Here is a 22,103-nt window from a genome sequence, read left to right as displayed (position 1 = left end):
AAAAACATTTTGTGCATTGTTTGTTATCATATGTAAAAAGGCATGCATATTTGCTTATTAAGAATGAAGGCTGCTCTTCCTCCATATTAGTTCAGCACAGCAAATGTTTATTTCTCTGCATCAGTGCACGTTCTTCAGATTGAAACCAATAAGCTGTGTGTCCGGCATATCCTAGCACTGAATATAACTCAAGTTCTCACATATATGGGTATGTTAGTGATGCTCTGAAAATTAGTTGCTTATCAATTATGCATTTCAAACTGGAGCAGCAATATTCTGTTAAGCCACCACCTACCAATCAACACACTTTGTGAGCATCCTACCTTAGTAAGTACAATCCAATCCATGTTCAGTTGTTATATATTCCGATTCTAAAAGACTCTCCATGCTTTAGAGAGCTGCCTTTTTTTTTTTTTTTACATAGAGTGACAAAGATTTGAGTGTGCTTGCAGTAATGATGTGGTGTATGGGTGAGAAACTATTTTATCAGCTTAAGAAAGATCTACAGCCTTGGGCTTTTTTTGTGTACAATTTTAAAGATACAACCAGTAGTTAAGATATGGATATGGTGTTTTGGTGCACAGATTGAAATATGCCTGCCTAGAAAAAACATTTGTAAAAAAAAAAATAATAATAATAATTTGGAATGAGTGGAATGCATGTGAACATTCAGAAATTTAGTAAATACAGCACTTTTGTTTCTCACATTTTTTTTCCCCCTCCAACAAAACACTTTCTCCTCTAGGATAACCATCTACATTGTATAAAAACAAAAAAAGTTTTCAGATCTTTAAAGCGCTAGTAAACTCTTTTCAAAATTGTACATATAATAAGGCTTACCTGCAAGTACAGTGAATATCTCATAAACTTGCAGTGTTTAAGAGATATTCAGACTGGATGCAGCCAGTGACATCACCGGCACGCGCTCTGAAGGTCCCGCATACCGTGCCAGATCTTCAGAGCTCGGTGCCAACATCATCGCGGTTCCGGCCACTCACATAGCTGGAGCTCGCGAAACCGGAAGAAAGACCAGGGGAAGATGGAAGACCAGTCAGCTGTGACAGCGAGCCGCTGGAGGGCTTCATTCTAAGGTAAGTATTTCATAATGTGCCAATATGCGATGCCTACTAGCACATATGGTGTTACCTTTCAGGGGATTTTTGTTTTTATTTTACATGCCACGGTTTACTACCCTTATGAAGTGGCATAGCGTTAGAACCCCTGTCAGTTTTTTTTTTTTTCATCGCCATCTGTCACAGATCGTGTGATTACCTCCATTTGCCCTAGAAGCCACTGCCGCCAGGACTGAAAACCCAACATTTTTCAACTTGTTCTTGTGACAACTGTCAAAGAGGACATTTTCCTCTCTTTAGGCAGCTTTCCTCTCACTTCCTGTTGTGTTTACAAGACAGGCAGTCAAGAGAAACTGACTAAACAGTATCAAAGTTGTAAAGAAAAAGGAACAGCCCCAGAATCAACTTCATTATGCAGCCCACTTCCTGTAGACCCAGGTTGTCATACACCCCCCACCCCCAGGGGTATATAATCACACAGCCTTGACTCTAAATACTTCTGAACTAAGCAACGCTGACATATTGTGCGAGTGACCCTCTGTTCAGGAAGAAAGGACTGCCCAACCTCACTGAAGAGAAGGAAGTACTCATATCACCAGACCAGTCTGTAGATTGCAGAAAATAAGGTTTGTGAAACAAAACAAAAAAATGGAGAGGGGTTTCAAGGAGGAAGGAGCTGGAATTTCACTATAAAACTACACATTTTTAGAGGTTGCGCCAGTAATGTTACCTGTAACTTCCAGATCTGTTTGCTTTCCTTTGACACCTGGCTAACCGTTTCCCCCATTAAAGCGATTAACATGTTAAGGAGAAGGACAAAAGTGAGGATGATGTATGTCACCAGGAGGATAATGAAGACAGCTGGGTACTTGGCACTTTCGATCATTTCTAAATCCCCCATGCCTATGGTTAGTTTGAAGAGATCCAGAAGAAACTTGCTAAAGGTGCTGTTGTCTCGGCATGATGGATATTGAGGTATTGTACAATTTGAATCAGTGCAGGTCTCCGGGCCAGGACATGGATTCAGTAAGGACACCAGAGCTATGCAAAGAAGTCAGGATATAAAAAAAGTTACCAAAAATATCTGCATTGCATGTTGTGTCCTCATAGCACAGTACGTATAATGTTCTGTTACATACATCTACTTTTTAATTTGTAACTCCAAACCTACTATTTACGCTGCCAAAAGCACAATTACTTTTTGATCTCAAACATCAAAAATGCCACAAATGAAAAAACCCCTGCTGTGTCATTAGAAAATACAACTATCTCATAATTTACAAACCTACATTGCCTATGTTTAGTTTATATGTAACCAGAAATACTGTGGCTTTCTTTAAACCAAGGCACAAATAAATATGGAATGTCAATGGTAATATTATGAAAAAAAAGAGTTACAAAAAGGCAAATTAAAAAGGAAGCTTTCCCTAGAGTTACTTGCACAATCAAAAACATCTGGAAAGTGGTATCCACAGCTTACATACAAATATCTGCCATCCCCCACAACACAGTGCCTTTCTCTTTGCAGACCAATCCAGGCCTGTACAAAGACCTATGGTGTAACCTACAGCATTCAGATTTCAGCAATACATTTTGGTAGTGGAAGTGGATTCCTAACAAACATTTTTGTAGTATTTTGTCGTAATACATATTGGCCATTACATTCTGATTGTATTGTCAAACTCATTTATTTGAAATACAAAGAGGAGATAAGATGAACACCTATTAGCCATCTGAGCTGCAAGAGCTTTTGTGTGTATGCAAAAGTCTACTAAGAATGATTATAGGGAATATTCTTTGTGTTACCTGAAGCATATCCAATCATGAAGAGCAGGTACACCAAAAGAAACCTGAACAAGTCCTTAAACAGGATCTAGAAAACAGAACGTACGTTAAGAGACATTCAGATAGAAATAATGCACTTATTACGTGAGGGGATGTATTGCTTTTATAAATCATAAGGAGAAACAAATCAGTCTACGAAGTAGTAAATCCTGGCATTGTAAGATTCTTAAGGCAAAGCAATGCAGAATATAGAAAACAAGCAAGCAGTCAAAGAGAAACATATGTGACATTTCCAAAAAGACATCACCCATTCTCTACTACACAGTGTTTCTTGAAGTGGATGTAAACCAGATTCATTAAATTTGAGCTGGGTACATATATCTGCAGTGTTTTGTTATCTCTCTTTAAAGCACTGTGTCCCATAGCTGTCTCCTACTCCATTCTTCTGTTATCAGCCCAATAACTCCTAACAAGTTCTCCATCACAAATGATAAAAGAAGCCTGAGTTTTGTGTTGGAGAGGATGCTATAAATAGATTAGCAGAGCCCTAAATGATTCAACAAACAGAGCTCAAAGTCTCTACCTAGGATGAGAGGGGGTGTGTGCCTTTCCCCCAAATCAGCTGTCTTGGCTGTACGCCCAGGCTTCACTGCAGTGCTAACCAGGAAGAGAAAATCTCCTAACAGGATGTGCACTTTCTAAACAGTATAAAAAGCTAAAGACAGCAGATATACAGTGGATATAAAAAGTCTACACACCCCTGTTAAAATGTCAGGTTTCTGACATTTTAACAGACAAAAAATGAGACAAAGATAAATAATTTCAGAACTTTTCCACCTTTAATCTGACCTATAAAAAACTGTACAACTCAATTGAACAACAAACGGAAATCTTTTAGGTGGAGGGAAGTAAAAATAAAATATTATGATTGCATAAGTGTGCACACCCTTAAACTAATACTTTGTTGAAGCACCTTTTGATTTTATTACAGCACTCAGTCTTTTTGGGTATGAGTCTATCTGCATGGTACATCTTGATTTGGCAATATTTGCCCACTCTTCTTTGCAAAAACACTCCAAATCTGTCATATTGCGAGGGCATCTCCTGTGCACAGCCCTCTTCAGATCACCCCCACAGATTTTCAATCAGATTCAGGCCTGGGCCATTCCAAAACTTTTTTCTTCTGGCGAAGCCATTCTTTTGTTGATTTGGATGCATGCTTTGGGTCATTGTCATGCTGAAAGATGAATTTCCTCTTCATGTTCAGCTTTCTAGCAGAAACCTGAAGGTTTGTGCCAATATTGACTGGTATTTGGAACTGTTCATAACTTCCTCTATCTTGACTAAGGCCCCTGTTCCAGCTGAAGAAAAAAAAGCCCCAAAGCAAGATGCTGCCAACACCATGCTTCACTGTGGATATGGTGTTCTTTTGGTGATGTGCAGTGTTGTTTTTGCGCCAAACATATCTTTTGGAATTATGGCCAAAATGTTAAACGTTGGTTTCATCAGATCATAACACATTTTCCCACATGCTTTTGGAAGACTTCAGATGTGTTTTTGCAAAATTCAGCCAGGCTTGGATGTTTATCTTCGTAAGAGAAGGCTCCCATCTTGCCACTCTACCCCATAGCCCAGACATATGAAGAATACTGGAGATTGATGTCACATGTACCACACAGCCAGTACTTGCCAGATATTCCTGCAGCTCCTTTAATGTTTCTGTAGGCCTCTTGGCAGCCTCCCCGATCAGTTTTCTTCTCATCTTTATATCAATTTTGGAGGGATGTCCAGTTCTTGGTAATGTCACTGTTGTGCCATATTATCTCCACTTGATGATGACTGTCTTCACTGTGTTCCATGGTATATCTAATGCCTTGGAAGTTTGTTTGTACCCTTCTCCTGACTGATACCTTTTAACAATGAGATCCCCTTATGCTTTGGAAGCTCTCAATGGACCATGGCTTTTGCTGTAGGATACGACTAGGAAAATGCCAGGAAAGACCTACTAGAACAGCTGAACTTTATTTGTGGTTAATAAGAGGCACTTTAAATGATGGTAGGTGTGTACCAACTCCTATTTAACATGAGTTTGAATGCAATTGCTTAATTCTGAACACAGCTACATCCCCAGTTATAAGAGGGTGTGGACACTTGTGCAACCCCATTATTTTATTTTTACTTTACCTTCCTAAAAGATTCCAGTTTGTTTTTCAGTTGAGTTGTACAGTTTATAGGTCACATTAAAAGGTGGAAAAAGTTCTGAAATTATTTATCTGTCTCATTTTTTACAGCACAGAAACCTGACATAACAGGGATGTGTAGACTTTTTATATCCACTGTACATGTAAAACATTTGTAGGGAGATTTGTTTCATCCCTGTGTATCATCTGAGGCTGTTCACTTCACTGGGTAATATGTGAGGGTTTACATCCACTTTAACTGCTAGGACGTGGCCCTGTAACAGGCCAGCAGCCTTCCTCCTACTGAGCCACAGCTTTAGGCTGGGTTCACACTGGATGCCAATGCGACTCCCAGCAGGGATTCTGTGTGTCCCAATTCACCGTTTCAGGTCCGATTTCAGCCTGAATTTTTGGCTGAATCGGACCAAAAGACACACAGGGCTCCTGTGCAAATTCGCACCGGAGCCGCATCGGAGATATGTGAACCGGCTCCATAGAGAGCCGGTCACAATCTCCTGCTATTGTGAATTGGATGTGGGGATACCGCATCCAATTCGCAATAGTGTGAACCCAACATTAATGCATTCATAGTGTAAAACAGCCAGTGGGTAGCGCTTTTCACTGCTGAGCCATGGCTTGACAGCTATTCAATGAATTGGATATCCCACCAGCAGTTCAGATCTCTTAGACTCAGAGCCTTAAAGGTAAACTTCACTTCTGTAAATAAAAAAAAATATATATAGCAGATAAAATTGCTACAAGCCATTTAATTTAATTTAATGTGATTTAAAATTATCTCTCCATTTCACCCTGCAGTTGCTGTAATTTTCTAAAACTGTCAAAAAATGAATTGTAATATGACAACCTGGAGGCATTAATGTTTCCACAAATAACATTTCCAGCTTCTGTGAATAAAGCACTGATTTTCACTGTGCCAAGTAAACACTAAGATACATGTAAGATGTTAGAAATCCAGTACAAAAAGAATTTCATTATGCAGTACTCTTTAAAGCAGAGTTCCACCCAGAAATAGAACTACCGCTGATCCGGTTCCTGATTCCCTTACTTAAGATGCCGGCGCCTCCACCCGGAGCCGAGGGACGGGTCAGCTTCGAGTGAGGACATCGCAGGCTCCCTGGACAGGTAAGTGTCCTTATTTTAACTGTCAGCAGCTTCAGTATTTGTAGCTGCTGACTTAATTTTTTTTTGCAGGCAGAACTCCACTTTAAGGCTTGTTAAAACTTAACTATGGTTAAAATTTTAAATCATATATTTCTATATTGTATGTCAATTTTTTGTAGCATACTCCTCCTAATGTGGACAATCTTGAAGTTTGTAAACTTAATTTGTGAAGATCCCCACACTATGTGCCTGTGAGGAGGGATCGAGGGGTAGGGCCAAGTCGCACTGTATGTGTCTACGGACACACATAGCCTTGCTCGGGAGCGAGCCCGCACATCTGCCCCCATAGCAAGCAGCTTGCTATCTGGACAGACACAGGTGGAAGAGCCAAGGGCGCTTGCAGGGGACCCCAGAAGAGGACAATCAGGGCCACTCCGTACAAAACCATTGCACAGAGCAAAAAAAGTATAGCATGTTTCTTATTAAAAAAAAAAAAAAGCTGAGCCTTCACAATCACTTTAATAATGCTGAAATTTTTCTACAGGGATGATTTGTACACTGCACAATGAAAATCATAGCATCATTAAACTATCGCAATGTAAGAGCTGGGTAAAATTAACAGACATACTTGCACAATTAGGTCATGAACTCATATTACTGTAAAATCCTGCATGGCTAAACACAACAAAATATGACAAGGGGCTTAAGATCAGTAAATAATTCTGATTGAACAAAAAGAGGCTTTCATCAGTCAGGGTAACCTGACAACAAATATTTGCAATACAGAATCCATGCTAGAACAACTACATGTAAGGCACACCTCTGTAAGACATGGTTAAGGTTTGTCATAAGCAGACTTTTCACATATACAAGTATAATATTACATGCATACAAAATAGATTATTTTTGGGTGTAAAGAGGACTGCTCAGTTTTTTTCAGTATTACAAACCTTCTGCAGCATAATGCTGTACGTTCCAGTGAGCTTCAAACCTCTAGTGAAATATAGTGCGTTCATCCACCCCAAAACCAAGGCAAACACCATTACAGCCAGGTAAGCCTCAATACCAGTCAAGTACAGAGCAGCCGTGACAATGATAAGTACCGAATATATGAAGCTGAAGGTAGAAAGACAGAAATAGTAAAACTCAGTAAGATTATGCTTAAACGTTGTAAGTAGAAGTATTGGCAGTCTAATGCCCCGTACACACGGTCGGATTTTCCGACGGAAAATGTGTGATAGGACCTTGTTGTCGGAAATTCCGACCGTGTGTAGGCTCCACCACACATTTTCCATCAGATTTTCCGACACACAAAGTTTGAGAGCAGGATATAAAATTTTCCGACAACAAAATCCATTGTCGGAAATTCCGATCGTGTGTACACAAATCCGACGGACAAAGTGCCACGCATGCTCAGAATAAATAAAGAGATGAAAGCTATTGGCCACTGCCCCGTTTATAGTCCCGACGTACGTGTTTTACGTCACCGCGTTTAGAACGATCAGATTTTCCGACAACTTTGTGTGACCGTGTGTATGCAAGACAAGTTTGAGCCAACATCCGTCGGAAAAAATCCTAGGATTTTGTTGTCGGAATGTCCGAACAAAGTCCGACCGTGTGTACAGGGCATAATAGTTTACAGGTATCACTTTGGTGACCAATAGATAACAAGTACATCAGATTTTGTTAACAATAGATCATGTTATACCACTCTAGGAAATTAGCCTAGCACATGTTTCTAGTATAGGAAAAGAAAACTTACTAAAGCAGTTGGAAGGATCCATCTATAAACAAGGAATTTACCCCCGGACACTTCTTCATAAACAGGTCTTTTAGCTTAAAGAAACAAGAGACAGGATTAAGTCTTTTTGGAATGCTGATATTTTAGGTAAAGATGATTAAAAACACTTAGAATCCACATGGAATCACACCTTTCCCCCCACATAAAGCTTCCATAGAATGTGCCTCACCTACCACCCACTCTGGCCTTCACACTGCAGGTAAGAGACCCACAAACCAATTTATAGTACTAAAAAATAAGCAGAAGAAGCATGAGAAAAAAGCAAGAGGAAGTTATAAGAGTGCAAAGCCATGGGATTGCAGTAAAAAAACAAAACAAAAAACAAAAAACAGTGGGCAGTAGAATTTTTCCCCATTGCTCTTTGCACCACCATTCAATGCCTATGGCTGACCATAAAAAGCAAGATAATAGATAAAAAGGGCAAGTGAGAGAGACTCTATAGCAGTGATGGCGAACCTTGGCACCCCAGATGTTTTGGAACTAGATTTCCCATGATGCTCATCCACACTGCAGAGTGCATGAGCATCATGGGAAATGTAGTTCCAAAACATCTGGGGTGCCAAGGTTCGCCATCACTGCTCTAGAACATAATTTAATACCATAATAAATTAGACCATTTCTGACCCGGGATGATAACTAACACTAGCAAGCAGAGTAGCTTATAGCTTGAGGGCCCAAATGTAAAAGTGAATCAGATCACTACAATTTCCTTCCAGCAGAGGTCCGAATCGAATGCTTGAGCAATGATACATGTCCTTCGCATCACAGCCCCTCATTCCCCTTTTATCGCAAGCCCATGTAGTCCCCCTACATATCACAATAACCCCTTCACAGGAGTGTCCTCTGTCTACCTTCATAGCTCTGCCCATCCGCAACGGTGTCTTCTGCCTGACCCTTCACATCACAGCCCCCTGTAGGTCTGTCCCTCTTCACATCCCAGCCCCACGCAGCACTGCCCCCTTCATATCAGAGCCCCCCTGTAACTCTGTCCCCCACTTCATACCACAGATTCCCCCCTGCAACTCTGCCTTCCACTTCACAACAAAGCCCCCCCCCGCAGCTCTGCCCCCCCCCCCCCCACTTCACAGCCAACTGCAGCCCAGTCCTCCACGGCACACCACAGCCTCTTGAAGCACTCCCCCACCCCTCCACTTTACAGAACCCTGCAGCTTTTCTGCCCAATTGACAGCCCCCTGCAGCTCTGCCCCCTCACTCTCCTAACTTTACACAGGTGTATGGCAGAGCGGAGAGCTGGAGGAGGAAGGACAGCTCTGGATAGACTTTCATAATAAGCTGATGATTGCTTGCTAGGACCACCCTGCATCCTAGCAACCAATAACCGGCTGCGTAACTTAAAAAGTTAACTCTGGCAGCTCCCGCTCCTGCTCTCCATCCAGAACTGTTCTGCCTCAAGCTCTGTGCTATGCTATGATAAATGACAATGCCAGGGCTGGGACAAGAACCGGATGCTAAATGGCGGGACTATGGGACAACTACCCTGTCCACCATTTAGTGATGCCTGTGACAGGGAAGCCACAAGGTCCCTGTGAAGAATGGTCGAGAGTCACCATTGTGACCCCTGCAACCCCTAAAGCTCCACTAGTGCTAGCAAGTAAATGTGGGTGAAAATTGCTTGAAGACAAGAGGTTCTCTCCACACACCATTTTTGAGGAATTAACTACCTTTCATTGCTCACCAAAGAGATGACCCAATCAGCCTAGCTTAACAAGTGTAAGCTCATTTAAAAACACAAATATACCCATAAATATATTATATATACACTTTTATTTTATTTTTATTAAACAAGGCATATAAACAGTACTTACATTGGAGAGAAAGAAAAATATTCCTGTAACAAGTGTAAGAAGCTCTCCTGCTAGCCGTAGATAATCCGTTGTGGTCTTGTATGGGTAGGGTGGCTAACAAAAGAAAACATAGGCCTTTGTTAAGAGAGAAGAATACAAGGAGAGAAAAAGAGTGGTTAAAGCAGAGGAGAGGACAGAGCAAAGCAAAAGACCTCATCTAAGGTATGCAGTTGAATTTTGGGCACTAGTTCACGAAAAGAAATGTCCTGGAACTGGAGTGCGCAATGCATGTACAGTTTGTACAAATATACAGTTTTTATATGAAAATGTGTGTGTAAATGTGAGCCTTCCATAACAAGGTTACATGCAAAAGTAATAATAGGTGCCTTAAAGTGTTTTTTACCCCAACATTTCATATTCCCGATATGTGCAATGTACTTGTTTTCAAAAGTATCCTGTTCTCTTTGTATTTCTTCCTTTGTGTGAAATGCCTGGTAATCTAGCCAGTCCCGCTGCTTTCATATTGCAAACTGACCCTGCTAGGAATGAGAGCACAGCCATTCCAGCACAGCCTGCCTGTTCTCCAATGTCCAAGACTTGTGCTAACAAGCCCCCTGCACAGCCATTCACCGGGAAGATCAATGTACTGCTCTTTCTCTGCCTCTTGCTGACATGCCCCCCCCCTCCCTCTATATATACACAGTGTATACATAAGCACACACACACACACACAAATGTTTTGCCTTGAATTTCTATTTGAAACTGAATGGGTTATTTTAACAGGTAAGAGTTCACATATGCTTTAATAGGAAATGCTAAACCACTTTTCGGATAACACACACACACACACACACACACACACACACACACACACATCCATACTTCCTCCAACGAATGCATTTGGGTGAAAAATTCTGAAATACATTACAGATCACACTATACAGTCAGGTTTTGAAGGTCTTTTAACAAGTGTTAATGTGATGGTTTAATTTTTTTACACTCACTTTGCCCTCCATTGGCCTGTAATATGCTATTAACGTGAAGATGATCATGGCAATGAGATAGGAGATAACACTAATGTAGAATGTGACAGCACCAAATTTCCTCCATTTATCTCTCAGCAGTTCGTTGATGGGTTCAACTGCTAGCATTTCATGGCGGTTCTGCATGGGAGACAGACAGAAATATCTGACCGTTCTGCTTGAAGCTATATCTGCTCTGAAAATAATAAACACTTAAAACAAAGCAATTAATACAGATTTCTATGTTATTTATTACTAGTTACCATTTCTGTATAAATCCACCATATTCAGAAAATTAACATAAATGTAAACAGGCCAGGCGTAGCAATTTGTCAGCTCTGCCATTTGCCCAATGAACTGTTGTGTGAGAGAGTATTAACTGGCCAAAATGAGCTCATGCTTAATCAGCCCTTGTTTAACAGTGTTGTTGCTTCTATTAGGTCTCATAACAAGTGCCGGGTTATGTGGTGTATCCCATACACATGTCCTAGCCAGGCTTCAACACAGTTCTGAGGTGAATGGAGATCTGGCTGTACAAGGACTGTAGTCTTAAAAGTGAAGTTTCTGCTCAACCACCCCCTGCCCCCCCTCCTCCACCATTATTGGCAGGTTTTCTTTTCTGAGAGCAGGTACCTTTTTCTGACAGGTATCCACTCCCACAATTGTAAAAGTTTGCACCCCGTCCTCCCAGCCACCTAGGATATGTGACGTGTTCCAGTACGTCTCATGCATGTGGAGTGAGGACCCAGCTGTGAAACCCCATGAAGTCACAGCGAGCTTCCCATAGTCAAGATGGCGCCAAGGATCGCAAGACTGACAAAGAAACAACCTGTGTAAAGACAGCGCTGGACTCCTGGGCTGGTAAGCATCTTTTTATTTTAAGTCAGCAGCTACAGTATTTGTAGCTGCTGATTTAATTTTTGTTTTTGCAATGGCCATAGGTCCTCTAATTTTCTTATAGTGCAGCAAGTCAAATAACTCACCAGCCACTTGTGCTTATTCTGTTTCAGATCGTTATATTCTCTTTTGCCATGAGTGACCCATTAATTTCCTTGCCTGTGCTGACCTGTTATCAGTGTTCTCAGCTCATTTTGCGAACTACAAACTACACTTCCCCTATGTTAGGAGAAAAGGAGGTGTTCTGTAGTCCAAAAACATTACCTGTCCTAGGGTGACAATGCTGATCCTGCACAGATACAGTAAAATAAGAGTGGTCAACCCAGGACAGGAAGAGTGTTACTGGCAACAACAAAATAAAAATTGCCTGAAAAAAAAAAAAAAAAAATGCAGCCACCCATTCAGTAAAGTGCAATATATACAATATATATACAATTTTGTTACTGGGTATACATATGCTTTAAAGTGGACTCTTCACCCCTTTTACTAAAAGAACCAATAAAACGCATCTCTGCATGCTGATGTATACTCATCCAACACTGGTTTGTTTATAAAAAAAAGTTATTTTGCTTTTTGGTTTCCACTTCCTGGTTTCCCTGAAGATGATGGTGAAATACCCCCGGATGCCCACTAGAAAGGCAACATCATTATTGCTTCCAGGGAGATCTTGTAAATAAACTGCAAAATCTTGCAGTACTGTACTACAGTGCACACACACAAGTGTGCAAAATTGGCAAAATTACTCTCACTTGCTGGTTAAAAAAAATAATAATAAAAAGACCACCACCCTCTTCCTTACTGATCTCGCAAGATTTCAGGAGAAGGCTTCTCCCCCCCAACAGATGAATGTAACAGCGTACATCATGCCTCATCTGTACATGCACAAGATGAGTACATAACGTCATACGTTACATCTCGCGTATGATAACATATAAAGTATAAGCACACTTGTGATGTAAATGTTAAAATGGTGGCATGGGGGGCAGCATGAAAACTGGTGAATGTGAAACAAAAAAAAAAAATCAGGGACATTGCCAAGTATGCTTGCTTTATGTACAAACTTCCACGTTTTATTGGCAGTTTATAGAGGGGGGAGGGGATTAGGGGGAAGGTCCTCTAATGATTACAGTGTTAACAAAGACCCTGTTCAGATTTATTATTGGAAGATACCATAATGTAAAAACTTAGTGCTTTTACAAAAATGTACTGTCTTCTTTAAAGTCTGATATTAAAAAGACAGATACCTATTGACAAATCTGGGCAGACAAGTTCATAGACTAAATCCTGAGTATAAACACAAATTGACTGTTCTTACCTCCACTTTGCTGTTATAAACCAAGATTTCCAGCACTGACACTTCTTCACCACAAGTGTCTAGGGAAGACAAATCATACAGAGAAGAGTAAACAGGGCCATAGGCCCAGTCCCGAAACTTGCGCGACAAATGCCTGGCTTCTTCATCCTTTATCTCTAGGCGGATTATGTGTTGAAATATCTAGAAGGGACATAGTAAGTCAATCAAGGTTTAAATTACTAATGTCAGATTCAGTCAAAGAAAAATTTGGACACATGTCAGAGTATTATAATCGCCACATGTTAAATGAATGACAATGAAAAAAAAGCATGTTGTTAAAGAATACAGTGGCAAGAAAATTATACGTAATCCACTTGGAATTAACTGGTTTCCTGTAGTATATTGTCATCTGATCCTCATCTAAGTCACAACAATAGACAAACACAATGCAATTACCCACTTGCCGATCACGCTATAGCCAAAAAGACAGCTACAGCGTGGTCCTCCAGTTCTGGGAGAGCGTCCATGGATGTCCTCCCAGAAACTCGCCTCCTGGGGCATGCTCTGACTGCTGTGTCCTTTGGACACAGCTGATCACAGATCGGGGTAAAGGGCCAATCACAGCAGCTCAATCACAGAGTCTCTTTACCATGTGATCATCTGCATGCAATCACAGCGTATCACATGTTAACAGACTTGCTGGTTATTGACCATGCTTTTCTCACAAGCTGCGTCAGCAAAGGACAGCCAATAACCAGCAAAGCTGTCAGCACACTGATAATTAGTGCAGCCTCATCAGTGCATTATCAGTGAAGAAGAAAAATTACTAATTTGCAAAATTTTACAACAAACTAAGAAAAACTTATTTTTTTTCAAAATGTTTGTCTTTTTTGGTTTAGCACAAAAAAACAAAAAACAAAACAGTGGTGATTAAATACCACCAAAAGAAGGCTCCATCTTTCCTAATAAAATTATAAAAATGTTAGTTGGGTACAGTGTTAACCATAAGATTGTCATTCAAAGTGCAACAGCACTGAAATCTGAAAATTGGCCTGACAGGAAGGGGCAAAAATGCCCGGAATTTTAGTGGCTACGCTGATAACACACAATTTTAATTTCTCATGTCTTTATTGAACACAACCATTAAACATTCACAGTGCTAGAAGAAAAAGTATGTGAAATCATAGGCTAATTTTTTCAACGAAAGTCAACTGAAGTCAGTATTTGGCACACCTGGAGTCCAATTCATGAAATGAGTTTGAAGTTGTGGTTTAGAGCTACTTTGATAAAAGACATTCAAACATTTTAAGATGTTCCTTTCTGGCCATTGATTTTCATTTGAGGTTTTGCTTATTTTTAGTTTCAAACATTGTATTATCATATGTGGATACAAGTGAGGTCTGTAAGGTCCTGAAAAAGCAGGGGTTCCTGCAAAATGCGTCCACCCTACCACATCAACCATACCAACATTGTAACTGGGATGTGTTGGAGATAGTTACACCATCAATCCATGACCTTATGTGTAACAAATGGATTGTTTTAATATACATTTGGATGTATCAATTTTGTTTTTAAGGTTTGTAACAATAAAAAAATCTATAATATTTTAATTGATGTCTGTTTACTATTGGAGGCATATAAGAGCCCCATATATTTGGTTTTCTCCTTGGATCATAAGAAGCATCAGCTGATGTGAACCATGCCACGCAAAAAGGAACTCTGAATACATACGACCAGGAGTAGTTGATCTGCATAAGGCTGAAAAGACACAAAGCAATCTCAAAGTGTTCAGGCATCCATCAGCCAACAGACAAATGGTCTAAATATGGAGACAGTTTAGTACTGTGGCTACTTTTCCTAGAAGTGTGCATCCAGCTACAATGAATTCCAAAGCACAACACAGAATCCTCAATGGGGTAAAGAAGGACCCACGAGTAACAGCTAAATTCTTAAAGACGTCAGTGGAACTGGCAAAAATCCCTGTTCAGAAGACTACCATATCAAGTTTTTTGAATAAGCAGGGTGTCCATGGCGCAAAAAGGTCATAGCTTACCAACATCAAAACATCATCCCAATGGTGGAGGAAACATGATTTGGGCTTGCTTCCTTGCCTCAGGGCCTGGACCATGTGCCATCAGAGGGGAAAATTCCCAAGATTACCAAAGTACCTAATACTGTCTGCCTTCTGATACTTAGTAGAAATTAGGTCAGGGCAATGACCCTAAGCTTTGAAGTAAATCCACTACAAACGGACTTCAGAATAAGGAAATGCGCCTTTTGGAGTGGCCCAATCAGAACCCAGACCTCAACCTTATAGAGATGCTGTGGAATGGCCTAAAAAGGAGAGCCATTCACACCATACATCCTACAAATGTATCTGAGCTAAAGCAATTTTGTAAAGGGTGTCAGGATCAGAGAGGTAAACAGACCCTGTCGGACAGTTCAGCATGCTTAAAATCCACTTTGTCAGCAAACTGAAAAAACGACAGGCTTTGATTTCAGAATCAGCTCAAGCAAGACAGGTAAAGCTTTCTTTCAGTAGGCAGGCTCACCAAGAAGGTAAATCTCAGAATATCGAGTCTTTCAGGCTGTGTCCAGATCTTCCCTTTGTAGACAGCAAAGCTGTCATCAACCACTCATCTATTCAGCTACTTAGCCACTTGCTGCCCCGCGACGTACCCATATTTTGCGGGACTTTCAGTGGTTATACTGGGATGATGCCTGGTATTTTTTTTTTTTTTTTTTTTTTGGGGGGGGGGGGGGGGGGGGAGTTGGCGGAGCACTTTCATGTAAAAAGCAAACCTACCGGCAGGGGGGGGTAACTAGAAATCACAGGGCCCCATAGCAAAAACGACGTTGTATGGGCCCCCCCCCCCAACAAAAAAATGAACTAATGCCATTAAACAACAGATTACCACACCCATGTGGCACAGTACCCAGGCAATAGCTTATATTAATTTCAGACAACAAAGCATGCAGTATACTGTATGCAGCCCCTGAAGGACACACATCGCTGACCTCCATGCCTTCTAACCAATTTCTGTTCTGATTAAACTTATGTGTAAATACAAGACAAATAGGGGAGAAATAAGACAGCAATGATGAACAGTGGCACTAATGGTAGTTTGATCAAGTTTATTCTTAAGGTTTTGAGGAACATTCTGCACCCTTGAAACTGCCATTGCTCCCCCTCTCTTTGTGCCGAAATTATCCTAATGAAAAAATATAGCAAACACTTTCTTCACAATAATAGCAAAACAGTGCAAAACAGATGACAGTCTCCCCCTCCCTTCCTACCACCTGTCCAGACTCCAGAGACTCCTTATGTGCCGAAAACGATGTCCCTTTACAGGCACGCTCGAGCGTTCTGCCCCACCCACTCTGCTCCTGACTCTTGCCTCCTGCTGTATGCGGCTGCGTGTGTCAGGACAGGACCGGTCTCGCGGGACCAGGAGGCTTAACAGTAAACTTATATTCCTCATCCTCACCCAGGGGCAGATCCAGAGTCTAGTCTCGGGAGGGGCACTGCCAGAAAATACGTTTTTTGGGGGCAATTTATCGGGGCAATGGCTGATGTTGGCGCTTCAATCATCACGTCACCATGGTTGGTATGGTGTCAGGATGATTGAAACACATTATTTCTATTATGACATTGTTATATGAAATTGTTATATGAAATGAAATAGTTCAACTCACCATAATGCAGAATCAGTGGGAGCCCCGAGCGTGTCACTAGCCACGTCACCTGCCACAATTTGCGGATTGTCCACATGCCACGTCACCTGCCACAATTTGCGGATTGTCCACTTGCCACATTACCTGCCACACATTGCGGATTGTCCACTTGCCACATCACCTGCCACACATTGCGGATTGTCCACTTGCCACATCACCTGCCACACATTGCGGATTGTCCACTTGCCACATCACCTGCCACACATTGCGGATTGTCCACTTGCCACATCACCTGCCACACATTGCGGATTGTCCACTGGCCACATCACCTGTCACACGTTGCAAATTGTCCACTTGCCACATCACCTGCCATACATTGCGGATTGTTCACTTGCCACGTCACCTGCCACACGTTGCAAATTGTCCACTTGCCACGTCATCTGCCACCCATTGCGGATTGTCCACTTGCCACAAGTTGCGGATTGTCACTTGCCACACGTTGTAGATTGTCACTTGCCACGTCACCTGCAACAAGTTGCGGATTGTCACTTGCCACAAGTTACGAATTGTCACTTGCCACACGTTGCAAATTGTCCACTTGACACGTCACCTGCCACACATTGCGGATTGTCCACTTGCCACAAATTGCGGATTGTCACTTGCCACGTCACCTACCACACGTTGCAAATTGTCCACTTGCCACGTCACCTGCCTCCTATTGCAGATTGTCCACTTGCCACGTCATCTGCCATAAGTTGCGGATTGTCACTTGCCACAACACCTGCCACAAGTTGCGCATTGACCACTTGCCACAAGTTGCAGATTGTCACTTTCCTGCTAAAGGTGGGGAATGGGGATTGTCACTTCCTGTGTCCCAGTCTGAGTCAGGCAGCAGAGAGATGATGTAATCTCTCTGCTACCTGCAGAGTGAGTAAGGGCGGAGCTGCCGAGATGCAGGGCGGGCCCTGGGCGGTGAGAGATGATATTTCTCTGCTCCGCCACCCGCTGATTGGCCAGTCCACCCACGAGCCTCCCAGCTGGCAGCTTCCCATCGGTTCAGTCACACTGACTGTGCAAGCGGGTGAGAGTACGAATGCCAAGCGGACGGGCAGCTCGGCGGCTCACCCACCGCTCGCTCACCGGGCCCCCATAGCGCCCGCGTGGGTCACTATGATGGTAGTTCCGCCACTGCTACCGGCAAAATAGGCACTGGATTGCTTTTGCAAACCTTACTGGGCTCTTCTGTCCCACCGAGGAACCTGAGACTGCAGCTGGCCATTGCACCTGCTGACTATAGCATTAATTAGGGACTGGAACGGCCCAACCATCTTTATAGTCTAGGAAACCGGAAGCACTTAGTCACTTTCCGTTTCACCAATTATGAACAAACCATTACTGGTCTGAAAAAAGCTTTGGATCATATCAATCTCTGTAAGATCTGAAGCTTTTAAGGGCATAGGAGAGATCTTGGGTCTAACAGACCCCACATTTCTGAGAAAAGAGGACCTATTACTACCTATTGCTATGACAAGGAATGTTTACATTCCTTGTGATAATAAAAAAATGATTTAAAAAAAAAAAAAAAAAAAAAATGTAAAAAAAGTTAGTATAAATTTTTTTTTTTTTTTTAAAGTGCCCCAGTCCTCATGCACAAAGGCGAACGCACGTGTCAGTCCCGCGTTGGTACGTAAACAGCGGTCCTACCACACATGCGAGGTATTATCGTGAATGTCAGATCAAGAGCAATAATTTTGGCACCGGTTCATGTGCCGTCACAAGGGATGGGGGTCTCATGGCGACGTCACTGGATGGCCACGCCCCAATGGCTATATAAGAACTGACAGAGAGCAGGGCTGGAACGACGACGGAAGACAGCGTTGGAAGAGAATCGGGTTGGCGATGAAGAAGACCAGAGGAAGATTTTTAATAAAGGACTTGTCAAAACCGTCTCTAGTTTTTTATGCTACACTGTCTTTCTTTGGGGTGAATGGGTAGGGGTAAAATGTACCCCATACTCATTCACATAGGGGGGCCGGGATCTGGAGGCCCCTTGTTAAAGGGTTGTCTGGAAAAGGCCCTCATCCCCATCAACATGGGGACAAGGTGCTTTGGGGTGGGGGGCGCAGAGCATGCTTGGTTAAGGGTCTGGTATAAATGGGGGGGGGGGGGCGCCGTTTTTTTTTTTTTTTCATTTTAGCGTGGGTCCCTCTTCAAGATCCTCAGAGCACAAGTTGCACCATAAGTCGGATCATGATGATCCAACTTGGATGAGACTTCCGTTTAAATCAAGGGCTGAAAGTCAGATCAGTTAAGATGGCTCTCATAGGGAAGCATTAATTTAGACATGTAAAAAAAAAAAAAAAAAACGCTTTACGCGGCTTAACCTTGTATCCAGCGTTAAGCCACATATAGCTGCGTCAGATTTTTTTACAGCTGTAACGCTGGTCTTCAGGACATGCTGGCCCTGGGTTTGTTTTGCAGCTTCAAAACGCCTATGCCACTTACAGCTCCTCAAAGCTTGTGTGTGCATGAGGCCATAGAATAAAATGGAGAGGCGTTTTTAGCTGCAAAAGAAAAAAAATAAAAAGTCTGACGCTGGTAAAAGCAGCTGTAAAAATGCCCTGTGTGCATGAGGACTAATGGGTGTGTTCCATAAAGGCATGAGAAATTAGAATTGTTTGTATTTTATCAGCTTAAGCACATTGGGTTTGTCTATTGTGACTTAAATGAGGATCAGATGACATTTTATGTCAAATGACTGCAGAAAACCAGTTAATTTGAAGAGGATCAAATTTTTTTCTTGCCACTGTATACTTTAACCACTTGCCGACCAGCTCACGCTATACGTCGGTAAAATGTCTCTGCTGGGCGAAACCCCATATGGGTACGTTGTCCCCTTTAAGAGCCGCCAGGGGGCATACCCGCTGCACGGCTGGGGACTCGATGCGCGGGGCCGGCGGGTGCGAACGCCGCCAGCTACCTGCGATCGCGGGCACGAGAACCAACACAGGGATTTGTGTGTGTAAACACACAAATCCCTGTTCTGTCAGGGGAGAGGAGATATATTGTTTGTTCCTACTAAGTAGGAACAGTGATATGTCTCCTTCCCCAGTCAGTCCTATGCCCATACAGTTAGAAACACTAACTAGGGAACACAGTTAACCCCTTGATCGCCCCCTAGTGTTAACCCCTTCCCTGCCAGTGACATTTACACAGTAATCAGTGCATTTTTATAGCTCTGATTGCTGTATAAATGTCAACGGTCCCAAAAATGTGTCAAGTGTCCGATCTGTCCGCCGCAATGTCGCCGCTAAAAATGCCATAAATCTTTCCCATAGTTTGTAGATGCATTAACTTTTGCGCAGACCAATATACGCTTATTGCGATTTTTTTTTACCAAAAATATGTAGAATATACAGTGGGGCAAAAAAGTATTTAGTCAGCCACCAATTGTGCAAGTTCTCCCACTTAAAAAGATAAGAGAGGCCTGTAATTGTCATCATAGGTATACCTCAACTACGAGAGACAAAATGTGGAAACAAATCCAGACAGTCACATTGTGTGACTTTTGAAAGAATTTATTTGCAAATTATGGTGGAAAATAAGTATTTGGTCAATATCAAAAGTTCATCTCAATACTTTGTTATATATCCTTGTTGGCAATGACAGAGGTCAAACGATTTCTGTAAGTCTTCACAAGATTGTCACACACTGTTGCTGGTATGTTGGCCCATTCCTCCTTGCAGATCTCCTCTAGAGCAGTGATGTTTTGGGGCTGTCTCTGAGCAACACGGACTTTCAACTCCCTTCAAATGTTTTCTATGGGGTTGAGATCTGGAGACTGGCTAGGCCACTCCAGGACCTTGAAATGCTTCTCCCGAAGCCACTCCTTCGTTGCCCGGGCGGTGTGTTTGGGATCATTGTCATGCTGAAAGACCCAGCCACTTTTCATCTTCAATGCCCTTGCTGATGGCAGGAGGTTTGCACTCAAAATCTTATGATACATGGCCCCATTCATTTATTCATGTACATGGATCAGTCGTCCTGTTCCCTTTGCAGAGAGACAGCCCCAAGGCATGATGTTGCCACCCCCATGCTTCACAGTAGGTATGGTGTTCTTTGGTTGCAACTTAGCATTCTCTCCTCCAAACACGACGAGTTGTGTTTCTACCAAACAGTTCTACTTTGGTTTCATATGACCATATGACATTCTCCCACCCCTCTTCTGGATCATCCAAATGCTCTCTAGCAAACCTCAGACGTGCCCAGACATGTACTGGCTTAAGCAGGGGGGCACGTCTGGCACTGCAGGATCTGAGTCCCTGGCGGCGTAGTGTGTTACTGATGGTAGCCTTTGTTACGTTGGTCCCAGCTCTCTGCAGGTCATTCACTAGGTCCCCCCCGTGTGGTTCTGGGATTTTTGCTCACCGTTCTTGTGATCATTTTGACCCCACGGGGTGAGATCTTGCGTGGAGCCCCAGATCGAGGGAGATTATCAGTGGTCTTGTATGTCTTCCATTTTTTAATTATTGCTCCCACAGTTGATTTCTTCAAACCAAGCTGCTTGCCTATTGCAGATTCAGTCTTCCCAGCCTGGTGCAGGTCTACAATTTTGTTTCTGGTGTCCTTCGACAGCTCTTTGGTCTTCACCATAGTGGAGTTTGAAGTGTGACTGTTTGAGGTTGTGGACAGGTGTCTTTTATACTGATAACAAGTTCAAACAGGTGCCATTAATACAGGTAATGAGTGGAGGACAGAAGAGCCTCTTGAAGAAGATACAGGTCTGTGAGAGCCAGAAATATTGCTTGTTTGTAGGTGACCAAATACTTATTTTCCACCATAATTTGCAAATAAATTCTTTCAAAAATCAGACAATGTGACTGTCTGGATTTGTTTCCACATTTTGTCCCTCATAGTTGAGGTATACCTATGATGACAATTACAGGCCTCTCTTATCTTTTTAAGTGGGAGAACTTGCACAATTGGTGGCTGACTAAATACTTTTTTGCCCCACTGTATATTGGCCTAAACTGATGAAGAAATTTGTTTTTTTAAAAACATTTTTGGGGATATTTATTATAGCAAAAAGTAAAAAATTGTTTATTTTAAAACTGTCGCTCTTTTTTGTTTATAGCGCAAAAAATAAAAACATAGAGGTGATCAAATACCACCAAAAGACAGCTCTATTTGTGGGAAAAAAGGACACACATTTCATTTGGGTACAGCATTGCATGACCGCGCAATTTGCCTCCTCCCATCAACGCTACTTCCGAGACCCAAACCGTGTCTCGCCTGGCGCCATTGTAGCCGCTCCACGTGCAACCCACTCCAACCTTGCTTCTCTCCCCTACTCCCTCTACAGGGCCAGACCTCTCTCCAGGGACACCAGCTGCCTTCCACATGGACATGGCTGGGCCCTCACAATACTCTGGCGTCTGGAAGAAGACCT

General features: G+C 42.3%; 1 protein-coding gene across 2 annotated transcripts in view; it reads right to left on the bottom strand.

Annotated features, from left to right (window-relative positions):
- The window catches only part of TRPV4 (transient receptor potential cation channel subfamily V member 4), a 159,176-nt gene that overhangs the window by 35,650 nt on the left and 101,423 nt on the right, over positions 1–22,103 (bottom strand). For both annotated transcript variants that reach the window (XM_073629684.1, XM_073629693.1), the window contains exons 7-13: positions 13,001–13,180; positions 10,771–10,929; positions 9,788–9,880; positions 7,923–7,996; positions 7,111–7,276; positions 2,880–2,946; positions 1,804–2,114 (exon numbers count right to left, since the gene is read on the bottom strand). In XM_073629684.1, coding sequence (XP_073485785.1) covers positions 1,804–2,114; positions 2,880–2,946; positions 7,111–7,276; positions 7,923–7,996; positions 9,788–9,880; positions 10,771–10,929; positions 13,001–13,180 — 1,050 coding nt within the window. The remainder of the gene's footprint in view (positions 1–1,803; positions 2,115–2,879; positions 2,947–7,110; positions 7,277–7,922; positions 7,997–9,787; positions 9,881–10,770; positions 10,930–13,000; positions 13,181–22,103) is intronic.

The sequence above is a fragment of the Aquarana catesbeiana genome, linkage group LG01 (assembly GCF_042186555.1).
Source record: "Aquarana catesbeiana isolate 2022-GZ linkage group LG01, ASM4218655v1, whole genome shotgun sequence".
Lineage (NCBI taxonomy): Eukaryota > Metazoa > Chordata > Amphibia > Anura > Ranidae > Aquarana > Aquarana catesbeiana.
Note: the sequence above shows the minus strand (reverse complement) of the source record. Positions and strands in the feature narration are given on the sequence as shown.